This window comes from Hemiscyllium ocellatum, chromosome 22 (genome assembly GCF_020745735.1).
Source record: "Hemiscyllium ocellatum isolate sHemOce1 chromosome 22, sHemOce1.pat.X.cur, whole genome shotgun sequence".
Taxonomy (NCBI): domain Eukaryota; kingdom Metazoa; phylum Chordata; class Chondrichthyes; order Orectolobiformes; family Hemiscylliidae; genus Hemiscyllium; species Hemiscyllium ocellatum.
In genome coordinates, this window is record NC_083422.1 from 19,119,635 (window position 1) to 19,143,856 (window position 24,222).

At 41.7% G+C, this 24,222-nt stretch overlaps 1 protein-coding gene across 5 annotated transcripts in view; it reads left to right on the plus strand.

Annotated features, from left to right (window-relative positions):
• The window catches only part of LOC132826230 (myoferlin-like), a 229,815-nt gene that overhangs the window by 74,343 nt on the left and 131,250 nt on the right, over window positions 1-24,222 (plus strand). For all 5 annotated transcript variants that reach the window (XM_060841916.1, XM_060841912.1, XM_060841913.1 and 2 more), the window contains 11 exons: window positions 2,891-3,015; window positions 4,751-4,864; window positions 7,564-7,741; window positions 9,362-9,486; window positions 10,615-10,721; window positions 12,097-12,289; window positions 13,665-13,820; window positions 15,166-15,291; window positions 16,095-16,258; window positions 20,842-20,956; window positions 22,063-22,165. In XM_060841916.1, the coding sequence (XP_060697899.1) occupies window positions 2,891-3,015; window positions 4,751-4,864; window positions 7,564-7,741; window positions 9,362-9,486; window positions 10,615-10,721; window positions 12,097-12,289; window positions 13,665-13,820; window positions 15,166-15,291; window positions 16,095-16,258; window positions 20,842-20,956; window positions 22,063-22,165 (1,506 nt within the window). The remainder of the gene's footprint in view (window positions 1-2,890; window positions 3,016-4,750; window positions 4,865-7,563; window positions 7,742-9,361; window positions 9,487-10,614; window positions 10,722-12,096; window positions 12,290-13,664; window positions 13,821-15,165; window positions 15,292-16,094; window positions 16,259-20,841; window positions 20,957-22,062; window positions 22,166-24,222) is intronic.

A 24,222-nucleotide genomic window follows, 5' to 3' on the forward strand; every position in this document is an offset into this window, starting at 1 on the left:
CATTGCAGTTGGATGTGAAACTATCCAGTAACTTCAACTCTCCCTAACGCACCTTTGTTAGAGTGATGCTTTGTTTTGAAGCAACGCTGACTGTCAATTTACACCAACGACAACTCTGCCACCCAGTGGTTTGGCAGTTGAAGAGAACTGGAACAACATCTTTATAAGTTGTGCATGCTCATAGGAAAAGAAATTAAATGTGATAATCTCTAATGTGTAATTAGGTGCATTTGTCCATCTCCAAGTAAAATTTTCCAGTTTTGTATGTTTGCCCAAATCTATTATTTCTCTTGCTGAGAGTAGTTCTTGACCGTTAGGGTTCAATTGAATACTAAAAAGTAATTATTAAATGATTGCTTAATTTAGTTTTAAAGAATAATATTGAACATGAAAACTTGGATGCTGAGTCATAATGTTTTGCCCTGCTGTTATCTGTTTCACAGGCTCTTGTCTTTAAATATCTTTCTTCATCACCTCATCTGTTCAGCCACTTATTCTTGCTCTCTCTCCTTTTCTGTTTTATCACTGTTAGCAGATCCAGGATGATTTGCTGCTTGAGTTTCTACCTTAACTATCCTTTTCAAGATGGCACCTGATGAATGGCCAATCAGTGCTTTAGTATTCTTAAGGATGGATGTAATTTCATTCTCCCTGGATCTTTCCTGTTACTCTGAAATGCAACATGTACTAGCTCTTCCAGCCACAACATCAGCATGTTTGCTCATTAACTTTGGATTTTCAAACTTTATTGAAGGTATTTAAGCAAAATTGTGTCTATCCCTTGAATCTGTCTTGTATTTTCCTTAAACAGTGTGCTGGAAATACACAGCAGGTCAGGCAGTATCTCTGGTGAAGGACCGTGAGTTGAAGTTTCAGGATGAGTGAACCTTCTGAAACATTAACTTATGTTTCTCTCGGCAGATGCTGGCTGACTTGCACAGTGTTATTTTGGATTTCCAGCATCTACAAAATTTTGGTTTTATAGTTCTGTGGTAGCAGTACAAGTCTATTGGTTTATCAAGTTCTGTACAGCTACATGCTTTCTGTTAGACTTGGTTTATATTAAAAAGGGGTATCTTGGTTTCTGGTTAGATCATTCCAATGCGGCACTTTTTGTTTTGTAATTTCGTTGATTTAATGTTTTGCTTCAGATTTCTTTGCCCCTGGGGTTTCAGCATTACACATCATCTGTTGAAGGGGAAGAGGTGAACATTTGACTTTTCCAACAAGATAGGGAGGTGACTATGCATTTCCAGTCATGGTAGAACTCGAATCATGAAGGAAAAGTGACTTTGGAGTGAGATCAGTCTCCAGTCTCTGCCTTTACTTTGTCTCTTCCCATTTGCTGAGAGTGGGTAGGGAGACAGAAATACCACTTCATCCAGTGCTGTGATGGGAACTTATGAACCAGATGAAACACCCTCAACATATCTTAAACATATAGCCTAGACTTCTTTTTCTTTCTTTAAAGTTAAGTTTAAGCTGTTGCATTCCAAATACAATTCAATTGATCAAACTTTAAGCATATTGTATTACAAAAAATACAAAAACATTTTGTATTTTAGCTGTATTGTAAAACTTATAAAGATGTTGTAAAAGTAAGCAACAAATAAAGAATTGGCTATCAAAATACTTCAATTATAAACTACTAATTAATTGTTCCAATATAGTAACTTCCCACGATCACATTTTATGGTAAAGGCAAATTCAGAAAAATTCTCACAAGCAATTCCAGGGCAGGAAGAGAACCCAGCTTTTAATTATAACAGAGGAATAACCATTTCCACGTCCAGTTTAAAGACCTGACTAAGGCGGAAAGATAAAACTAAAAATCGTGGGAGCTTGACCCCACCCGTTCAGGCTGCCAACTATTGTCCCAATCTCTTTTGGAAAAGAAAAACCCTAAAGCCCCTCAAGTTGTTTATTTCATCGATTTTGAGCTGACTGCTCTGAGCCTCTTTCTCAACTTTTCTCCTTGCTAAGAAAATGGGCAAAGTACTCCTCTTAAAGCTATAGTATTGATGAGCAGCTCACTCCAAAATAGATGGTTAATATGTAAGATTTATTTGTAGAAGTTGCAATAGTGGGGTGGCACGGTGACTGTGGTCAGCACTGCTGCCTCAAAGCACCAGGCACCCGGTTCGATTCCAACCTCTGGTGACTGTCTGTGTGGAGTTTGCACATTCTCCCCGTGTTTGTGTGGGTTTTCTCCCACAATCCAAAGATGTGCAGGTTAGGTGAATTTAGCTTGGATGTTCAGCGATGTGAAGGATAGGTGCATTAGTCAGGGGTAAGTATAGGACCTTCGGGTAGGGGAATGGGTCTCGGGGGGGGGGGGGGGGGTTACTCTTCGGAGGGTTGGTGTGGACTTGTTGGGCCGAAGGGCCTGTTTTCACATTGTAGGGATTCTAAGTGAGCAGAAAATAAAATGGCTTATTGCCTGGTCCACAAAATTATTTATAGACCATTTCAAGGGGCAGACAAGTATTTTTCTAATTAAAATGAACTGAATGTTCCTTTTTCCATACTTCTCTCCCAACTCCACTCCGATCCAGCATTAGCTTTAATTGTTGCTAAACTAAAGGAGTGGGGCTTCCATGTATAGTAGTAGGGCACGCAATGAAATAACTGCTGTTGGCTGGAAAGCATTACTCAAAGAACTTGAACTTAAACTTTACTGCTGAAGAAGATGCATTCCACGATTGAATTTCAAATGATAAACTTGAACCTTTTTATTTGGAGTTTGAGATTGACCAACTACATTTTATTGCAAGTGCGTCTTATGCATCTGCATACATGCTTACAAACTAACATACTAACTAAAGTTGAGAACAACTGTTTTCAAAGTGCCTGCGATGTATAGTTTCCTGATCAATTTCTATTTTGATAGGGGAGACGGGAGATGAAGAAGTAGGATTTCTTCCAGCTTTTGGGCCATGTTACGTAAACCTATACGGGAGTCCCAGAGAATACACTGGCTTTGTTGATCCTTATGAAAACTTGAACTATGGAAAGGTCAGTTAGATATGATTTTAGTTTGGTACTCTTCTTGCATTAACTAAGTGCGAATGCATCGCTCCTTTCACCAAGGAACTCACTATTGTGTTTGACTTGATTGTTGGGTGATGTGAGCTTTGTGTACATCCTTGACAGTCTTATTGAAATGATGCAATGGGAAATAAATGCCATAGATATAGTTTTGCAGCAAACGCTGGCACATTTAGTTAGTTTTAGTTATTGCACTGATACACCTGGCATTCACTCGATATTTGCAGAGAGACATTTGTGGTCAACTGTGTACTTCTAAAGACTCTAAATTTTAATGGTGAGCAGGTTCAATGCACTTCTGCAACACACTCAATATATCCCTGATCAATCACTGCATTACAAAACTGGCTGCACACCTCCCTTGAAAGAGAGTAACCTTCACTTGGAGTTTCTGCGGGTTGCAACCACAGTGTTGTGCACGATGGGAAACTGGCACTTCTCCGGTTGGTCAATACAACTCTTCGAAAATACCTGAAAGTTTTATCCCCACTCTGATTTGCTCTGTTTTTGTTTTATGTTAATAACTTCACATCCAAAAGAGATTCAGGCCTCCAGAGCTATTAACCAGCCTGACCATTCAGTCACCCTTTTGATGCCCTTTTGTCCACAATAACATCGTTGCCGTCTGCAATCTTTGTCAGCTTGCTTTGATAGAGAAAAGGTTTCCATCTGTTTTTACGGGATTCAGACTTGAGGATGTCTGATACACCTGTCAATCACCAAATCAAACAAAAACAGACACTTTTTTAGAAAAACTGAGGTTTGTTGTGAAGAAGGGTTACTGGACCCGAAACATTAACTCTGCTTTCTCTGCACGGATACTGGAGACCTGCTGAGTGTATTTACTTCCAACAATTTGTTTTTGTTTGACTTCCAACATCTACAGCTTTTTGTTTAATTTCCAAATGGGACTGGGTGGTGATGAGCAAAATGAGGCCTTTTCTCTCCCTCATTAAAATTATGCCCTATGTGGAAAACTAGAGAACAAATAATCTGTTCGCAACATCTTCGGCTCTTCTACCCTGCACTCCTAGGTGCAAAGAATCTTAAAACAACTTGAGCAAAAAATTTGAAGCCGACTCTGCTGCTCCATAGACCGGTCCTGACCCTGTCGCTTTCCAATTTGTGTTCTGAGCTCATCCTGTCTGAGACCCATCTCCTGTTCTCTTGCCTGTCATGAACGTTGCTAGCCAACACTAGTGAGGCAGTGACAAAGTGCTTTGTGTTTCTGATCAGAAATGCCAGAATAAATGCTACACTGCTAGCTCCGCTGGAAAATTAAACTTGTGACTGAGTCAAGAGGGCAGCCAGTGTTTCATTTTGGCTGAATTGGCTGATCTGGTTAGATTAGTGGTAGAGAAGGAGAATCAACCAAAGACTTGTTACAGCTGGTCACGGAAGCTCTGGACTTTGCAAAAGCAATTGAGCAATTTTCCTGTGTCTGTTCACAGTCGACTGAACTGTTTGAGAAGTGTGGCTGTATGACCGAAGACTACAAATTCAGTTATGGTTTCACCACTTTCTGGGTACATTTCCATCATTTGTACGTTTCCCCAACCCCCCAAAAAAAAACTCAACTTTTTGCCAGCATCATAAACTGCCACCTACACTGTCTTGGAAAGTGACTATACTCTGTAGAGCTGAATGGCTTAGACTTTGAAGATTTCAGGGTTGTTTTTTGACAAAAATCCTTTTTTTTTAGGGTGAAGGAGTTGCATATCGTGGTAGAATACTAGTTGAACTAATCACCAAACTTGATGGCAACCCAGAGAAGAAGTTGGAGGAGATACCCAGTGATGATGTCTTGGTGGCTCAGGTCAGATATGGAACACATTCTAAGTCGTTTGTTAATGATGATTAATCATAAACCTACAGTGGTTGTCATTTGGGTAATAAATGCACCAGATTTGTGTCATGGTTTTATTCCCATTATAATCCCAACCTAATCTCCCTTCCCCTCTTTCCCCCCCCCCCCCCCCCCCGCCCCCCCCAGGTTGGAATTTCCTCTACCAGTTATATTCTCAAATGCATCTTTTTTAATTTGTGTCCTCAACTGACCTTTGTGGGAAAGAGATTTCACTATGTGGAGTTACTGGTGCAAGACGAAGGTTGACAAAGTTAAAAATCTCAGCACCAGGTTATAGTCCAACAGGTTTATTTGGCACTAGCTTTCGAAGCACTGCTGCTTTAGATGGTTGTGGAGCAGAATCAAGACACAGAATTTATAGCAAAATATTAGTGTCATGCAGCTGAAATGATAAACCTAGATTCAATCGTTCATCTTATAGAAAAAGTTTGCTCATTTCGGTTCTTTTATTATGTAAATACCAGAACTACTTTGAAATCACATTTTCAAGGTAACTTTGGATTTTCTAACAAAGGTGCCATCTTAGCTCCAACAGTGCATGAAAGGTGAGGGGTTAAAGTCTGTCTCTGTCCCAATCTTGAGCCAGACTGGTTCTATTTCTGTAGTGTAGTGGGATTTATAGAATATTACACAGATTGACTGCAGGTTATCTATTTTTTTGAGCAAAATACAATGTATTTGCAAATATAATTCTGTAGATACAAATTAACCCTGTAAACCTTTTGTGTACATATGCAGAGAGACTGTGCGTGGGCATGAGTGCGTGTGCGTGTGCGTGTGCTTGTATATGAGAGAGGGTCTGTGTAAGTGTGTGAAAGTATCGTGCAGTGGTGTCACTTGTAGTGTGACATGAATCTAAGATCCTGGATGATGCCATGCTCATGGGTACTGAACTTGGCTATCAGCCTCTGCTTGGCCACTTTGCGTTGTTGCCTGTCCCAAAGTCTGCCTTGAATGGTCACCTAAAGATCTGAGGTTGAATGTCCCAGACTGCTGAAGTGTTCTCTGACTGGGAGGGAACACTCTGATTGTTGTGCGGTGCCCATTATTCTATTGTCTTTGCGACTGTTCGGTCTCCAAAGTACCATGCCTCAGGGCATCCTTGCCTGCAGCATATGAGAGATATAATGTTGTAGAGTCAATGAGTACCTGTCGCATACCTGGTGGATGGTATCACCTCATGTAATGGTGGTAGCCATGTTGTCACTCTGACAAGTCTTGCAGTGGTTGCTGTGACAGGGTTGTACAGTGTTGTGGTCAATGTTGTCCTAAAAGCTGGGCAGTTTGCTGCGGACAGGTACCTCTGTGACTCTGCCAATGTTGTCTATCTCATACACTGCAGACGAGGATGCCCTGAGGCATGGTACATTGGCTAGACCAAGCAGACATTGTAACAGTGAATGAATGACCATTTACGTAACCATCACCAGGCAGGAGTGTTCCCTCACAGTCAGGGAACACTTCCGCGGTCCAGGATAATCGGCCTCGGACCTTTTGGGTGACCATCCTCCAAAGTGGACTTCAGGCAACAACGCAAAGTGGCCAAGCAGAGTCTGATAGCAAAATTTGGTACCCATGGAGATGGCCTCATCCAGGGCCTTGGGTTCATGTCACAACAGGTGACTCCCTGTCCCCCCTCCCCCCTCAAGTGCATGCTTACACACTCTCTCTTAGTCCCACACTCATGTAGACCCTCTGTCATACACAAGCTGTCCCTCATACACACACACACAAACAACCCACCCATGCACACAATCTCTCACAGGCTTATATCCCATCACGCTCTCTCAGGTAACTTATCAAGCTGACATGCACACGTGCGTGCATGTGCACACTTGCGTTTATGGGTGAATTTGTATCTGCAGAATTATATTTGCAGATATATTCCATTTTGCTCAAAAAATATATAACCTATAGTCAGTCTGTAATATTCTATAAATTTGGCTATAGAAATAGAACCAGTCTGACTCAAGATTGGGATAGAGACAGACTTTAACCTCATACCTTTAATGCATTATCTGAGCTGAGATGGTACCTTTTGTTAGGAAACCTGAAGCTACCTTGAGAGTGTGATTTAAAAGCAGTTCCGGTATTTACGTATTAAAGAACTAAAATGAGCAAACTCTTTTTCTAATAGATGAAAGACTGAATCTAGGTTTATCATTTCAGCTGCATGACACTAATCTTTTGCTATTAATGGTCTTATGGCCCTGCTTCACAACCACCTGATGAAGGAACAGTGCTTTGAAAGCTAGTGTCTCCAAATAAACCTGTTGGACTATAACCTGGTGTTGTGATTTTTAATTTTGTTCCATTGTTTTAGATTGCATATGCAGATTCATGTGCAATGGTATTTGGTAACATAACACCACCTTGCAAAATTTAATCTGTATTAATACATTCTTTGTGCAAATCTTGATGCAGATACAAACTTAAACAGACTATTGTTTTCCCACTGTATTTTGGGGAAAAATTGAGAAAGGGATACTGCATTAGTGTTGGAGAAATCCATTTGAATAATACTTGAAAATGTTTCATCTCTTATGTTGGAATCAATTTGCAAAAGATGTGCATTATCTGTGGGACTTGGTAGTCCTTGACTTGACCCGGTGTGATGTCAAATGTAAATGATCCTATTCACATTGCAGAAATACCAACGCCGGCGTAAATACAGTCTTTCTGCTGTCTTTTATGCTGGAACTATGCTTCGAGACGTTGGAGATGCCATCCAGTTCGAAGTTAGCATTGGAAATTATGGCAACAAATTTGACAAAACGTGTAGGCCTTTAGCTTCGACTACTCAGTACAGTCGTGCAGTGTTTGATGGTGAGTGTCATTATTGTAAGCCAGTTGAGACTAGTGAACTCTGACAGCTTCCAATGGTGGTGAGGTATCTTGGTTTAGTCTTTGGGAATTGGGTTGACTGACCTTTTTATGCCCTTTGTCATCAGGTCAGATTACCTGAAGCTGCTGGGCATGTGATTTGAAAGGGCTGGGGCATGCACTTAGGAGGAGCATATTGTCAAGCTTAGGCAGAAATTGGGCACATGGTGGGGGACCCCACTCCCCCTCTGGATTTAAAAACCTAATCATCAGGTGCGAGGTGCTGCCAATGTCAAAGATCTTTCACCTTCCTGAAGCCCACATCACAGCAGGCACCCGAACATCCTCTCTTTTTGTCTGGAGCTCCGAGATGGATCTTTAATAGCTAGCACACTATCTACAAATCTCTGAATAGAGAGGGGGCAAAATGTACCCACTATCACCCTCTTCCGAATGGCCGTGTGGTTGCATCAATCTGTACAGAAGCTTGGTTTGCAAACACCAAGTGTCACTACATGTTGCATATCCCTGGTATTGCAAAGAATGGGTCAGCTCCTATCACTAGAGAACATTAAATAGGAGTGTACCATTCCTGTCCTGAATTGAAAAGCTGAGGAAAACCCCTTGGACCGCAAGTCCTCCAGGCAGTGATCAGCACTTGATATCCTGGAGGCCCTGTGAGCAAAGGAGAAGGTCCGTCTCGTTGGACTGTTTCCTGAACAGGCTGTCGACATTGGATGAAACGCGTCATTGTTGGACTTTTTCAACAAACGCAGAGACGTGGCTAGTGGTGAGAAGTGAACGATCCATCAGATCAGTTGTGTGCCCAAACCCGCTGTACCACCAGATGCTGTCCTTGATGACTGTAGTGTTGAAGACACTTTTTTATCTCCATCAGCAATGTGCCTTTTATAAAGGAGGTAGGGAGGAGCTGCAATGGTTTTGTCAAGTTTCATTGACTAACAGCTCCATGGTACAATCTCTGTTCTGGGATGGTCATAGAGACCAACATCAACTGAGCCTGAAGGGTCATCACCTCTGTGATGGATGCAGTATGGTCTGTCCGAACCTTTGGCCTTCCAGTGTAAAGGCGCTGCCTTGGCCTCGTATTACAGACTGGTTCATTCCAAGGTCCAGTACTATGGGCTGAGGGATTTACTAAAGCTTGGGGTAGCTGCCACCAAGGCACAATGGGCAGAGGTCACCAACCAAGGTCTTTAGTCCATGAAGGGAGACCCAAGAGTCTGTCAACTTGTAAAAACCCCAACCCCAAAATATGCCAGTTCTGCATTTGGATGGAGCTGCTTGAGGGTGCAATGAGAAAAGTCATGGTTTAATTGGATTTTCTGTAAATGTCCAACTTGAGCTACTCTCTTACGTGCTTAGATAATTTTATGTATAAATTATATTTAGAAATAGTCGCAAATAATTTAAGTGAGGATATGAAAATCTAAGCCAGTGAATGGAATTACAGCCAATAACTAGCGCAGCACAAACTCAACTTGCTTTTTTTTGAATTCTACTGTGAAAATGTTAAAAAAAATTTAGAAAATAGATCAAATGTTGATGGGCTGTCATTCGAGACTTTCATTCAATCTAAATTGTGATTTTTATTTCTATCAGGTAACTATTATTATTTTCTACCTTGGGCCAACACAAAGCCTGTGGTGACACTGACCTCCTATTGGGAAGATATTAGTCACCGGTTAGATGCTGTGAACATCATCATAAAAATTGTCGGCAGAATGGTAAACATTTATTCCTTACCTTCAGTTCAGTTTCTCCCCATGCATTTTGAAGCTGCACTTAGATTTGTGTGAAATAAATTGCAAGATGTTCCTGGTGAGTTTCTCTACTGACTAACGTTGTCTCCTCACGCACGTAAGTGGCTTTGCTATTTATTTTTTTCGAAAAGTTGCGCACTCAAAACAGCAAACAGACAGGAACAGCAGTAGGCCATTCAGCCCCTCCAGTGTGCTCCAGTATTTGATAAGATCACAGCTGATCTGAATTCTCAAATTGACTTTCCTGCCTTTTCTCCCCCATGACCCTTGATTCCCTCACTGACTGACTGAAGATCCGTGCTGCATCCTTGTGATTTCAATGACGTTTCCAACCACTGACAGTGGTTGTGATCTTCATTTTCACTTTGTTTTTGTTCTATATGTAAACTTGACACTGCTGTCCACCAGTTGTGTGCCAGCTCTGGACTAACCCTGTCAACTTTTTGACTGGATGCACCATCCATCAAAATCACTTTCAAGTCTCTTTGCCTGAGCAAGCCATCTCTTCCAGCAACACCCCAGTTGACCGTTAACTATTTGCATTGAATAAAGGGCAGGATTTAAGTGTGCAGATTACCATATGTAAAAATTCCATTCATAACTAATTTGTCACTGACTGTACCCACAAAGTCAGCCAACTACAAATGTAAACACAGCTGTTCCCTTACTGCTGCAAATCATGTGTGTCAGCAGCTAGGCTGCCTCTTCAAGGAAAGCAGGGTTTTTTTCTTTAAACGATGTTTGGAATAAATTGGTTAAATAATTCATGTTGGCCTGAGCTCTGCATAGGGCAGTGTAGGAGAACTGTAGTCCCTGACTTCTATGGTGACAGCACGGCACATATTGCAATGAAGCTTCACTTGCATTTAAAGTAACCGGTGGAAATGTTTACATACAGTTTGAAAAATAATCCAATGTGGAGCTGCCTGAAATTTAAATTTAATGTTATCATGGCCATAGAAATAAGAGGACTAATACTAAAGAAAATTTCCTTTTTTTTAAAAAAAAGGAGACAGTTGACCAACATAAAATGTTGTTTAAAGCTGACATTTTATTGGAGATTTTTAAATTAGATTTTTAAATTTTTTTTAGGAAAAGAACTTAACAGTGCTGAAGACTGCTGTTCAAGCTAAAGTTGATGAAGAGCGCTTGGCTGAGCTGTGGCTGAAAGTTATTGAACAAATCATTGAGGACTGCAGGTAAAAATCTCTCCTCCTGTACTTGATATTTCTCATTGCTGCAGCCTCCCAATTGAAAGTTAGTGTCACTTGACAACATGCAGGATTCCTAAAGATGTTCCTCATGTGTCAGGTGGCTTTTGCCATCATTGCTCTGCTGACGTCACAATTGGATGTGATAATGCTGTTGTCATGTTACTGGACACTCAACCCCATGGTTTGGGTTCAGACCCCTCTAGCACATTGCGAAACTACCTGCAGAAAATAATCCCATTTATAGTTGCTGGATTCTTGATGTGAAATAAAACATTAACTTTTGGTCTACTTCAAGCAGTTATTTCTTAATGAAACCCATTTGCAAATGTGTTGCTCTGAAGTATGACAAGGGAGAGTAACAATGCAATCAGTGTAAATTGCTAGTGTTATCCACCATCTAAGAATTAAGAAAAATAATAGCTGGTACACATTTTATTTTATCTTTAATGTATTACGTTTTGAAAGGAAATCCTGAAGTATTTAGAGGAGAGATTCCATCTTTGTGACTGGTTGTATAACAGGGAAACCTTTGGGTAAAAGTTGATATTTGCCCAATCTATGCCACTATAACATGTAACACCTAAAATGTTGGAATGATTACAGTTCAGACAATGGTCACTAACAACTGGATTACTTTCAGCTTTTGCTGAACCAGTATTTTGGACAATGTCTTTGAAAATATCTGATCAGCTTGGACATCTTCTGAATTTGACCCTTCTACTCGTGGAGAATTTTTTAAAAATTGGACAAATTCAATTCTGCACTAATAACAAAAAACTTTTCTACAATGCAGTGTCTTGTTTCAAACTTATTGGTCATTGGAGGGATAAGTAGTTAACATGAAAACATAATTCTTGCATTTTGTAGCTAGTGATAAGCGAAATGCAAGAAGCAAGACTGATACCAATTTAATTGCTTTTCAACTGCAGTTGCTTTTTAGCAACCCTGTTTTTGATTCTTTTGGCATGTTGGCATCACTGGCAAGGTCTGTATTTGTTGCCCATCATTAACTGCCTTTGAACTGAGTCGCTTGCTAACCATTTCGGAGGGCAGTTGGGAATTGCCCACATTAATGTGGGAATGGAGTAACGTGGGGCAGACTGGCTAAGGGTAGCAGATGTTAGTGAATACTTGAATTTTCACATTGACTGCAATAGTTACACGCTGAGTAGTGCTTGAAACTGACTTTCAACATCAAATATTTTCTTTTATTCACTGAATTCAAATTTCACCTGAATTTGAACTCTAATCCTGAAATCATTATCCTGTATCGCAGGCTTGCTCATTGACCCCATCTTCCTTTAAGTTTAATGCTGCTTCTGTTGTATGTTCTCTATTTGCATCTGTCTTCTGGTTTCAGCCAACGTCTACCCAAGTTAGAAGGCAAACACAATGTAACTCAGCTTGATCTAAAAATGCTAAACCTCCGTCAAAGCACTTTGGAAGGTGTACTTGACTCAGCCAAACGTATGCGGATGGAAGCAGAGGATCCAAAGGAATCCATTGATGATATTGAAGACTGGCTAGAGAGACTGAAATCATTGGCTGAAGAGGTTAGTGGTCAGACTGTTGTCTTCATTCATCTTTTATATTGATGTGCGTATAATCATTGTAGTCTGGTCACTTTTGACCGAAACCTTGGATGCTTTGGACAATATTTGTATTTGTTGAAAACTTAAGTTGTATTTTAGATATTTTCTGATCAACCTGTTCAGAGTCAGTACTCAGCTCAGGACAAGGTGGGACTTAATCTTGGCTCTTGTAGTCCTGCGGTAGGAACATTACCACTCTGCCATGAGTAGTCTGACAGCATTTTACTAAACTTACTTACATATCATCTTTTGAACTTAGACATTCTAACTTGCTTTATAAGCATCAAACAAAATCTGATACGGAGCTGCGTACAGAGATGTTAGGACAGCTGATTCAGGAAGATCAGAATTAGAGCCTAGATGAGAGGAGGCAAATTGTGGTTAAGCAACCCATGGTCAAGCAATTAAAGGTGGAGTTTTATGATCTGTAGATGGAGAAAATGCTGTATATTTGGTTCTGGTTGCTGGATGAGCAGCATGATGAATCAGGGCTTGAAAAAAGACTAAAATAAAGCTCGAGTATACTAAAGTCACCAGAAAAAGTACCTTGATGCAGGAGATTCAAAAGCCATCATCTTTAGGTTTACGAATCTTGTAATAGAATGTCGATCAACATAGTTCACGAGGGGGCCAAAATCTAACTCTTCTACACTTCAGTCATTTTATGCTGTGATTATTATAGAATGCACTTAGAATATAATGGTAATTTGCCATGAAGAAATGGAGCAACACAAAAGAATTAATTCTTTTAAGTTGTCATCCTCTGTTTTACCCCAAAGGTCAATCCTGACTCTGGGTTGAAGCTCCTTCACTGTTCTTGTGGTGTAATTATTCTCCAGATGCTGGAGAGGTACATCTGAAGGAAATTAGAAACAGTGACTAGATAAAGTGCTGTTTGCAAATAAACCTTATGTACAAGATTGAAGCCAAAAAGAAAAGAAATAATTATACATACAATATCATAATTAATGTTCGTTCATTTTCCATTTAATTCCCTACCATCTTCACAAATAGCTACTCCTTCATGTGAGTTGAGTGCAATTTCTCAATGTTTCACAGCAATGTTGTATTCCCTGGTGTTAAGTTTTGACATGGCCATACTTTGATAATGTAAGTAACTCAGGTCAATTGTGGAACCCCTGATCATTTTCTTGGCTGACTTCAAATCATGGCCATGTAAGCACTTAGTTTATTACTAGATCAAGGCCTGTGAAGTATATTCACCTACTAACTAACAAAGGGAAGCTGGAATTTGACAGATGAACGTTTTTGTGTGGTCCATTTAATCAAAACCTGTTTTAACGGTCCATCTTTCTTTTTTGGTTTGTCCTAACAGCCACAGAATAGCATGCCAGATGTGATCGTTTGGATGATCTGTGACGAGAAACGAATTGCATATGCAAGAATCCCAGCTCATGAAGTGCTTTACTCAACAACTAGTGAAGAAGCCTGTGGTGAATACTGTGGAAAAACACGAACCATATTCTTGAAGGTAGAGTTCGTTTGGCACTTTTCATTTAATGGGAGCTCTTTCCTTCATAGTATTATAGAATGCACAAATTATTTTTGCTTTGAAAAGCCAAGTCTTTCAGAACATCAAGTAGAAACAGTTGAAGTTCAGTGGGCATGGCAGTATGTATGGGAAGAAAGCAGAGTTGATGTTTAGAGTCCAGTATCCATCCTTCAAAATAGAAATGAACTCTATGCCCTTGTATGTGTTCCTGAGATTTGCCCATTAAATATAATCCATATTTGGGTCATAGACACACAACCTCTTCCCTGACTTTGTATTCTGTTGTTGCTGCATGAGAAGCTGTTTTACTTTCCACCTCCTTGGCTGTTCTTCGGCATGTTGTTGTACCGTTTTGTGCAAATGTTTAAACTTTTCTCCTCTGCAGTTGTCTGACGCTGTCAATTTGACTTCAAAAGTATATTCCAGATAAATTTCAATGATTGGTCTTTTGTGTTATGTTGTATATTTTGTTTTGCTTGCAGTTGATAAAGACGCCATTATTGATTTGACATCTGTTCCACTGTGGTACTACAGTGTCATATAGTACTCGTCCTAAAGCTGCCACATTGTTGTTAGGATTGCGGTTTAGTATTTGCAAAGATCCCTCCATATTCTCCTTTTAATTTGTCTCCTGAAAGTAATGAGTTGAAACGTCTGAAGTGATCCCTTGTTCTGATCATTGTTAACCAGGCGTTTACTTCAGTCCTCTGCCCTGCTTTTTTTTTTCCCCTCCAGTGATTCCACTAGTCTTTCTGAAGTTTTAGAAATTTAGGAGCACTTGATGGATATTGCAGATGTGATTTTTTTTTAATCCTAGGCCCAGTTCCACATACTTTTTTTTTGGCTTCCTGAATCTAATGTATATTAAAGCCTATTCCACGTGTCGGACAGCTTCTGAACCAAGTGCCTGTTTATTAATTAAGGAAGATCTGTAGGTTATTTGATTGTGGGAGATATCACCAACCAGTCAATCCTGTCTTTGCCAAACACTTACACACACTGTCCAGCAAAAATCATGTTAGTAGAAAAAAACTGACCAATTTCTGTTCCTTTTTACTTACCTATCTCTCCTCACCTTTTTCTCAAATGCTGGTTCCTATTTTAAGATGAAAATTTTGACAGTAGTCCATCACTTCTCAGGCTGAAAGGGAAGAGCAAACCTCACTTGTGCAGATCGTGGTTATAATTACACAGCCTTGGCTGTGGAGAGGAAGTTTGAAAATTGAAATGATATCTTAGACTTTCAAGGTCACAATATCGTAAATTGATTGAGTGCCTGAAACTATTCAATGGAATCACTGTCTAAACCCTTTTGATTCTCTAGTATGTGGAAGACAAAAGAACCAAAATTCCAATTCAGCTACGTGTCCGATTTTGGCTTGGCCTCTCTGCTGTTGAGAGCAAATTCAACAGTTTTTCTGAAGGAACTTTCAGTGTATTTTCTGAATTGGTAAGCAAAAGCTGTTTATTTTCAATCTTTACATCAAAGGTGTTAATAAAGAAGCAGAATTAAAATACCTAAATGTGGCATGTGACTTTTCTTATCAATGGGCAGGATTCCTGAACTTTGGTCTGTGCTGAGTATCTAAAATCCCTGCCATTATAATATAGTCCCTTCCCATGATTAGCAAAGTGCTGATTCATTGAGGTGGGGGGAGCTGGTGAAGGAGAACATGTTTGCCACGGAACTTGTGCATTGATGATCCATGGGATTCTATACTCTTGCAATACATTGGCTTATCCAGCAGTGTTAACTGGGCTGCGCTAAAGTGCTGCGTTCAGATACGCTGTCAGTGCCAACAGGTTTGTTCCTTATATACAGGCCCACGGTACTGTTTTTGACCCTCTGTCATTGGCAGTACTCAGATCATTTCCTTTATAGCAATGGGAAGAAATCCAGCCAATGTATTGAGCTAAAGCTGTTGTCTTGCTTAAAGTTGGGAATCCATTGGCTGAGGCCTGGAACAGTTAGGTATCTCCTTTTAGCGCATGCTTTCCCAAAGTAAATTGGCCACTAGTTACACTTAAGTGTACGAGACAAATTGGGGTTTATAATTGTGGTGCAAGATGCACCTTCTTTCAAAGAACGAGTTTATTCTCAGTGACCTAATTCATACCTTCCCCTCAATGGAGAAATAATTGCTGACTACTTAATGTCCACTCTACTTTTAACACTTTGACCATTATATCTCATTAGGAGTAGACGTTTAATCCTCTCGTGTTTTATGCCTGTTAATCTTTCTTTGCACATAGTATGAAAACCAGGCACAACTGCTGGGCAAATGGGGTACCAGTGGGCTTGTCGGTCGCCACAAGTTTTCAGATGTAACAGGGAAAATAAAGCTGAAGAAAGAAAGATTCATGCCCCCAAGAGGTTGGGAATGGGAAGACAACTGGTTTGTTGATCCTGAAAAAAGGTCAGAAATATTTTAATATTTTATCCATTTCAGTACCACTTAGTGCTTCATTCATGTGACCTAATCTAGAAAACAACTTACTGAAGAAAAGCAGTTTGCTTTATTCTTCTGTGCACCAGTGTCATTGGCCATTCTGGGCAGTGTATAAGAGCTGGGAATTCTCATGTTTAATTGTGCCTGATCTTGCAAATTCCTTTCAGTCGCATTCCACCCGCCCCTCCCAGCAAAAGTTCAGCTGCAAACCCTGAACGAGGGCAAATTTGTTAAATCTCCCGTCCCCCACCAAACTCTTAAACCAAATGTTTGTTATACTTCTCCCAGTTGTCGGGAAATCGTCTTAGTGCAAACTCAAACGTTTTAGTCCAGTAGAAGGCGTTTACTCACCTTACTTTAATAGTGAACTTTTAAAGAACAGTGACGAGAACAATACAAGGCTTTGCTTATGCCAGCTCTCTGCCAGGTGGTGGCAGCAAACTCCACAAAATGCAGTGCAATGAAAGGTAGTGGTATCACAAGACTTGCTCAGTCTGTTTAGCACAGGCCAAGCTGAGGTAGTTGAAAATGTGTTGATGGTTAAAGCACATCAGGTCAGGCAGCATCCAAGGAATAGGAAATTCGACATTTCGGGCATAAGCCCTTCATCAGGAATGAGAGAGTGCCAGGCAGGCTAAGATAGGGAGGAGGGACTTGGGGGAGGGGCGATGGAGATGTGATAGGTGGAAGGAGGTCAAGGTGAGGGTGATAGGCCGGAGTGGGGTGGGGGCGGAGAGGTTAGGAAGAAGATTGCAGGTTGGGAGGGCGGTGCTGAGTTGAGGGAACCGACTGAGACAAGGTGGGGGGAGGGGAAATGAGGAAACTGGAGAAATCCGAGTTCATACCTTGTGGTTGGAGGGTTCCCAGGCGGAAGATGAGGCGTTCTTCCTCCAACTGTCGTGTTATGTTTTGCCGGTGGAGTCGTCCAAGGACCTGCATGTCCTCGGTGGAGTGGGAGGGAGAGTTAAAGTGTTGAGCCACGGGGTGGTTGGGTTGGTTGGTCCGGGCGTCCCCGAGGTGTTCTCTGAAGCGTTCCGCAAGTAAGCGGCCGTCTCCCCAATGTAGAGGATGCCACATTGGGTGCAGCGGATGCAATAGATGATGTGTGTGGAGGTACAGGTGAACTTGTGGCGGATATGGAAGGAGGTTGGTTGGTGGGGGGTGTGGACCTGACGGAGTCGCGAAGGGAGTGGTCTTTGGAGGGAAGTGAGTGTGGAGGTGTGGGCGCAAATTTTACACTTCCTGCGGTTGCAGGGGAAGGTGCCGGGAGTGGAGGTTGGTTGGTGGGGGATGTGGACCTGACGGAGTCACGAAGGGAGTGGTCTTTGCGGAACGCTGATAGGGGAGGGGAGGGAAATATATCCCTGGTGGTGGGGTCCGTTTGGAGGTGGCGGAAATAACGGCGGATGATACGCTGTATACGGAGGTTGGTGGGGTGGTAGGTGAGAACCAGTGGGGTTCTGTCTTGGTGGCGGTTGGAGGGGCGGGGCTCAAGGGCGGAGGAGCGGGAAGTGGAGGAGATGCGGTGGAGGGCTTCGTCGATCACGTTTGGGGGGAATCTGCGGTCCTTGAAGAAGGAGGCCATCTGGGCTGTGCGGTGTTGGAACTGGTCCTCCTGGGAGCAGATGCGGCGGAGACGAAGGAATTGGGAATATGGGATGGAGTTTTGACGAAGGAATTCCCGGCACCTTCCCCTGCAAGCGCAGGAAATGTAAAACTTGCGCCCACACCTCCTCCCTCACTTCCCTCCAAGGCCCCAAGGGATCCTTCCATATCCGCCACAAGTTCACCTGTACCTCCACACACATCATCTATTGCATCCGCTGCACCCGATGTGGCATCCTCTACATTGGGGAGACGGGCCGCTTACTTGCGGAACGCTTCAGAGAACACCTCGGGGACGCCCGGACCAACCAACCCAACCACCCCGTGGCTCAACACTTTAACTCTCCCTCCCACTCCACCGAGGACATGCAGGTCCTTGGACGACTCCACCGGCAAAACATAACAACACGACGGTTGGAGGAAGAACGCCTCATCTTCCGCCTGGGAACCCTCCAACCACAAGGGATGAACTCTGATTTCTCCAGTTTCCTCATTTCCCCTCCCCCCACCTTGTCTCAGTCGGTTCCCTCAACTCAGCACCGCCCTCCCAACCTGCAATCTTCTTCCTAACCTCTCCGCCCCCACCCCACTCCGGTCTATCACCCTCACCTTGACCTCCTTCCACCTATCACATCTCCATCGCCCCTCCTCCCTACCTTTTATCTTAGCCTGCCTGGCACTCTCTCCTCATTCCTGATGAAGGGCTTATGTCCGAAACGTCGAATTTCCTATTCCTTGGATGCTGCCTGACCTGCTGTGCTTTAACCAGCAACACGTTTTCAACTGTGATCTCCGGCATCTGCAGACCTCATTTTTTACCCGAAGCTGAGGTAGTGTCTGGGAAATGGACCTGATATGGGTGAGGTGACGGCACAGAATAGAAGATTCCTGAAGAACCTTTCAAAGTGAGTTTGGAACTCCCTTGCTCCTCTTCGTAATTTTTCAACAGCTTAAAAAAAATGGACGTTCCAAAAGTGATTGAAGTGAGATCGTGGAAAGATTGGAGAATGATTTCAATGAGAATGAATGAATGAATGGCAATAAGAGGTCCAGAACCAGTGGAGGTGGATGAGAAGTAGGGCGATTGGCAATTCTGAGTTAGTTTAGGGCAGGATGATAGAATTCCTATGATGTGGAAACAGGCCAGTCAGCCCAACATGTCCACACCAATCTTCCATAGTGTCCCACCCAGACTCCCCACATCCCAAATCCCTGTATTTCCAGTGGCTAATCCACCTAACCTAGACATCTTTGGACTGAGAGGAGAGACTGGAGCACCTGGAGGAAACCCATGCAGACACTGGGAGAATAGGCAACCACCATACAGACAGTCATTTGAGACTGGAATTGAATCCAGGTCCCTGACACGGAGGCGGTAGTGCTAACCACTGAGCCTCTGTGGAGCAGGAACATTAGAATCTGTATCTTATTTAAGGAACATTTTACCCTGTGTCAGTTTGGAAGAAAACATTATATTTTTTAGTCTCGCTCAATGAATTATGATATGTTAAGCTTCTGCTCTAAGTGCCGTGACTCACCTCCACCAACTACCAACACCCCACCTCTCTGCCCTATCCTATTATTTTGTTCCATTGTTAAAACTGAGATAAATATATTCTTCCATAGAATAAAAATGGAAAGTTTCAATTCCAAACGAAATCAGAACAAAATAACGGATCTAGCCCACTGTTTTAGATGTTCTGGCCAAGTTTTTCTTTAGTTATTGTTTGACTGCCTTCCATAGCTCTGTAGAATTGTGGAAAATTCCACTCTGATCTGCCCTCAGGCTGACGTACTCTTCACTGTTGAGTGGAAAATTCGGGCCTCTTTTTTGTCTAGTTTCTGCTGTTTCCTCCAGTCTTCCCCACACACCCCTTCAAATCCTGGTGACTCCTTATTTAATCCGCATTAATTTTGATTGAAATTTGAAACCATTTGAGTAAGGTACAATCCTTCAGAAATCTTTCAACACTCATGCCTTTGCCTTGATATAGCATTTGCTCTTTAATAGACTTTACAAACCATTTTCCTATTCCCTCGACCTGAGTGAATGTACTCCTTGAACAGGAATTATGTCCTTTTTTTTTAGCTGCCATTGCCACTGGCTGGGAACCACAGTCACTCATTTGATCTGGACTCTGTGGTGGCTCAGTGGTTCGTCCTGCTGCCTCACAGCTCCAGGGACCTGATTTGATTCCAGCCTCGGGTAACTGTGCGGAGTTTGCATGTTCTCCCTGAGTGCTCTGGTTTCTTCCACAATCCAAAGATGTGCGGATTAGGTGAATTGGTCATGCTAAGTTGCCCATAGTATTCAGGGATGTGCAGCTTAGGCGCATTACTCAGCGCTTACCCCCTGAGTAATGAGGAATGGGGTCTGGGTGGGATACTCTTCGGAGGGTCGATGTGGACCTTGTCAGGCCGAAGGTATGTAGGATTGCTGACAGGAAAGACCAGTTATTTGGGGAGGCATGTGGGGTTGGAAATTGAAGATTTAGGGGGTTGGCTCTCAGCAGCTATCCCCTGCCTAGATTCATCCCTCCTTTTTTTGAGTTTTTGTGTGCACAAGTCACACCATCTGACACCCACACCCACCCAGCCCACTTGGAACTTACTGCCCAAACAGGCTGACTCTTCCCCGTTACGCCTGGAGCTTCTCTGACTGTGACTCGAACCAGATGATGCCTTTATCTGGTCATGAATTGGGAGCAAAGATGGTCAAGGCTTGGGCCTTTCTGCCCAGAGCTTGCTTAAGGCAGAGACAGGGAGGCAGCCAGTGTCTGGTGTTCCCCTGGTCACCATCCCTCTTCCTTTTAATTTTGTTTCCTGTTTCCAAGCCCACTGCCTCTGGGATGAGAAGATTATGCAGAAGGGTTGCATTTAGCAAACAACGTAGAACGTGCCATATATCATATCGTAACTTGGTTCATTTCTATTTATGTTAATAGTTTGCTAACAGAAGCTGATGCTGGTCACACTGAGTTTATTGATGAAATTTACGAAAATAACTCTCGCTATCCTGGAGCTGAGTGGAAAGTTGCAGAGGAACCTTACACTGATGTGGTGTGTATTACAGTTTCAAAATATTCTCATTTTGTTACTCTTCACTTCTGTGTGGAATAGATCATGTAATTGAGAGAAAGCAGAAAGTTAGAGGTGTTATTGAATTTCTTTATCTTAAAGTACTTTGCAGCCAATATGTAGTTTTGAAGTGACTCATTGTTGCAGTTTAGGAAACAGAAAAGCCAGTTTGCAAACTGCAACAGCAGTGGGATAATGTCCAGATTATCTGTTCCTGTCATTTTGATAGATCAATATTGGCGTGAGAGAACTCCTGTTTTTCACCTACATTGTATGGAAAAGATCCCCTTGTATATCAGAATAAGCAGATGGGATGTGGATTTATATTTTGTCTGAAAGATTGCACCTTTGACAGTACAGTACTCCGTCAGTATTGCCCAGATGTCAGCCTTGAGTTTTATACTCGTGTCATGGAGTGGGGCATGAAAATGAGAGTGCTCTGAGCTGAGCAGATGTGTGTTTATTTTGATTGGATTTTGAATGTTAATTGCAATCTTTTTAGTGATGTTGGAAATCTTGCCAGTCTAGTTGGTGTAAGCTTCCACATTGCATAGACCGGGCCTATAACTCACTCTTAATGGCTCTGGTATAGTGCTAATAGTTTTTTTTAGACACCTTTTTCTGGTTGTTTGACAACATAACAACTGAATGCTTTTCAGCAAAGCCTACATATTCCAGGTTTCCAAGTTGCAGGTATTGCCCCACCCTTAGTGGCATTTGTATCCCAGCAATGCAGTCAGTGTTATGGCTGTACTAGAATACTTGCATTGAAATAGTATTTTCACAATATTAATGACAGAGTGGGACCAGAGCATCCAGATCTGTTTGAGTGCCATTTGGTCAATTGCAAACTGAAATATTAAATTCCCAAGTTGACAATTTTTGAACTAAGCTCTGGAAAACTAGAGCCTGGTGCAATTTCTATGCATCTGGCTATCCAAGCTTTTTTGGTTTCTATAATTCGTGTTTTCTCTCACACCACTAGCTTGACATCAGTGTAAAAACTGCATAGTTACACAAGCTAACAGTATCTAAGCCAATTAAGTGAAAAGTTCCATTTAAAAAGTCTTTATTTGCTTCTCTCATAGAATGGTGAAAAGAGTTCATCAAAAGAGGAGATTGAGTGTCCACCAGGCTGGAATTGGTTGGAAGAATGGGAATATGATGTCAATCGTGCTGTGGATGAACAAGGTGATTTGATACCAATCCATTATTAGATGAAATGTTTTGTACAGTGGAGGTGTCTCTGGAGGGGATAATGTTGGTTAATTCTTCCAGAATTTTCAATTAATAAAAATTGCTTCAAATGTTTATCTCCCATTGCCATCCAGTTGAAGAAGCAAGCAGTTTTTGATTTTGATCATTTTGCTTGCCCTTGGGTCATCTGTCAATTTATTAAATGTAACCTGCATCCCCATCCCCAAACTATTGAACTGTAATAAAGGATGTAGACACTCTGGTAGAGTGGATTGACAGCAAATAAAATTTGATGTGCACACATGTGGAAAGATGGTGTACGCCAAACAGTACAATATTAGTGCAGGAAGGGAGAGACATGGGTTGCTTGTGTACAAATCTTTGAAGATTGCAGGACAAGTTAACAAAGCCGTTAATTGAACACTTGGGATTGTGGTCATATTAGAAAGTAGAGACATAGAGTACAAAGGCCTGGAAGATACGTGCAGCTTTAATTGAGCACTAATTTGGCTTCTGTTTGGGTAATGCCAAATTGAGTCCCCATTTTATGCAGGATGTGAAAGCTTTGAGAACGATATGCAAGTGATTTACCAGAATTGTCAGCGGTGTGGAATTTGCCATTCCGTAGATAATCTGGAGTAGTTCTCCTTGGAATAGAGAGAGCTTGGAGATTTGAAAGAGCTGTTTGAAATTGTGAAAGCTTTTAAAATAAGTGAAGGGAAGCATTAATAATTGTTGATGGGATGGTAACTGGAGAGAACAGACTTGAGGTAATTGGTGAAAGATCTACAGCCAGCATTTATCATGAAACAACAGATTGTTAGGATTTGGAATGCACTGTCTCACCAGGTACTAAATAGAATAGGTAGTGTTTGAAGAGACTTAGATAATTACTTGGGGGGGGCGGGGAGAAAGAAGGTTTGTGCGAATATGGGAAAGAGTGGAATGAACTGAATTTTGTCTAAACTGTGGGCCAAATGATACCCACCTTTATGCTGATTTATGATTTATATCTATTCCTAATAATTTCTCATAAGAGAGACAGGACAAGGAAATTCACACCAAATCTAAGGTGCTGTTGAAGATTGCTTTTCATGTACTGCAACACCTCCTGGGATTTGTTATAAATTATTGTTACTTAACAATATTTTGATTCTAAATCTTGTTTTTGACTAAGTTGTAAATTTAGTTAAATAGAATGAACTGTAATGAATTCTTACCAGGAATGTCGGAGGTCTGGCAGCTTGACACCTCATGTCAGCAGCTTTGTCCTTTTGTGTCATTCGCTTTATACAATAATACATCAGAGCAACTGCATTCACTCCATTCTGTGCTAGCTTTTAGAATAGTCATTTGGTTACCCTGCTCTTCACCCATGGCATACAGTTTTCCATTTTTCCTTTTTTTTCCAGGCAGTACATTCCTAATCATAACTTACTGCTTCTGAGGGGGGGGGGTGGGAAATGTCCTCCAGCTTGCTGTTTATACTTGGAGATTTACTTTCTGATGACTGGCCCTGCTAACAATAGTTAAACAGTCAAAGCACCTTAATTCCAAATATGTGGGAGATCCAACATAGAAACTGCTCATTTAGCCCAACCAGTCACTGCCATCATTTAAGTTTCATTCTCCCTTCCCCTCATATTTCCTCATCTACATCCAACATTGTAAACTCCTGTTCCCTCTCCTTCAGATGCTTGTCAAACTTCCCTTTATTTGCACCTTGCAATTCATTTCAATTCCGTGATAGCAGGTTCCCACCTGTTCTCCATTGTTGGCATCAATACCACTCTGAAATCTTTGCCCCTGTAAGGAGAGCAATAACACTTTTCTCTAGTCTGTCACAAAGTATTACTTGTCAACCAGAGCAAAATCTGGGCAGCTCTCTCTGAAAGTTGTCATCGCTGGGCACATCAGAAGCTACTAGCACAGCTCTGGCACTAACCAAGCTCTGTTGTATTGAACCACAATAATCATAGTGCTTCACTCAACTCTGTTCACCTTTTTATCTTTTTAAAAGGGGCAGTGCCTCAGTGGTTAGTACTGTTGCT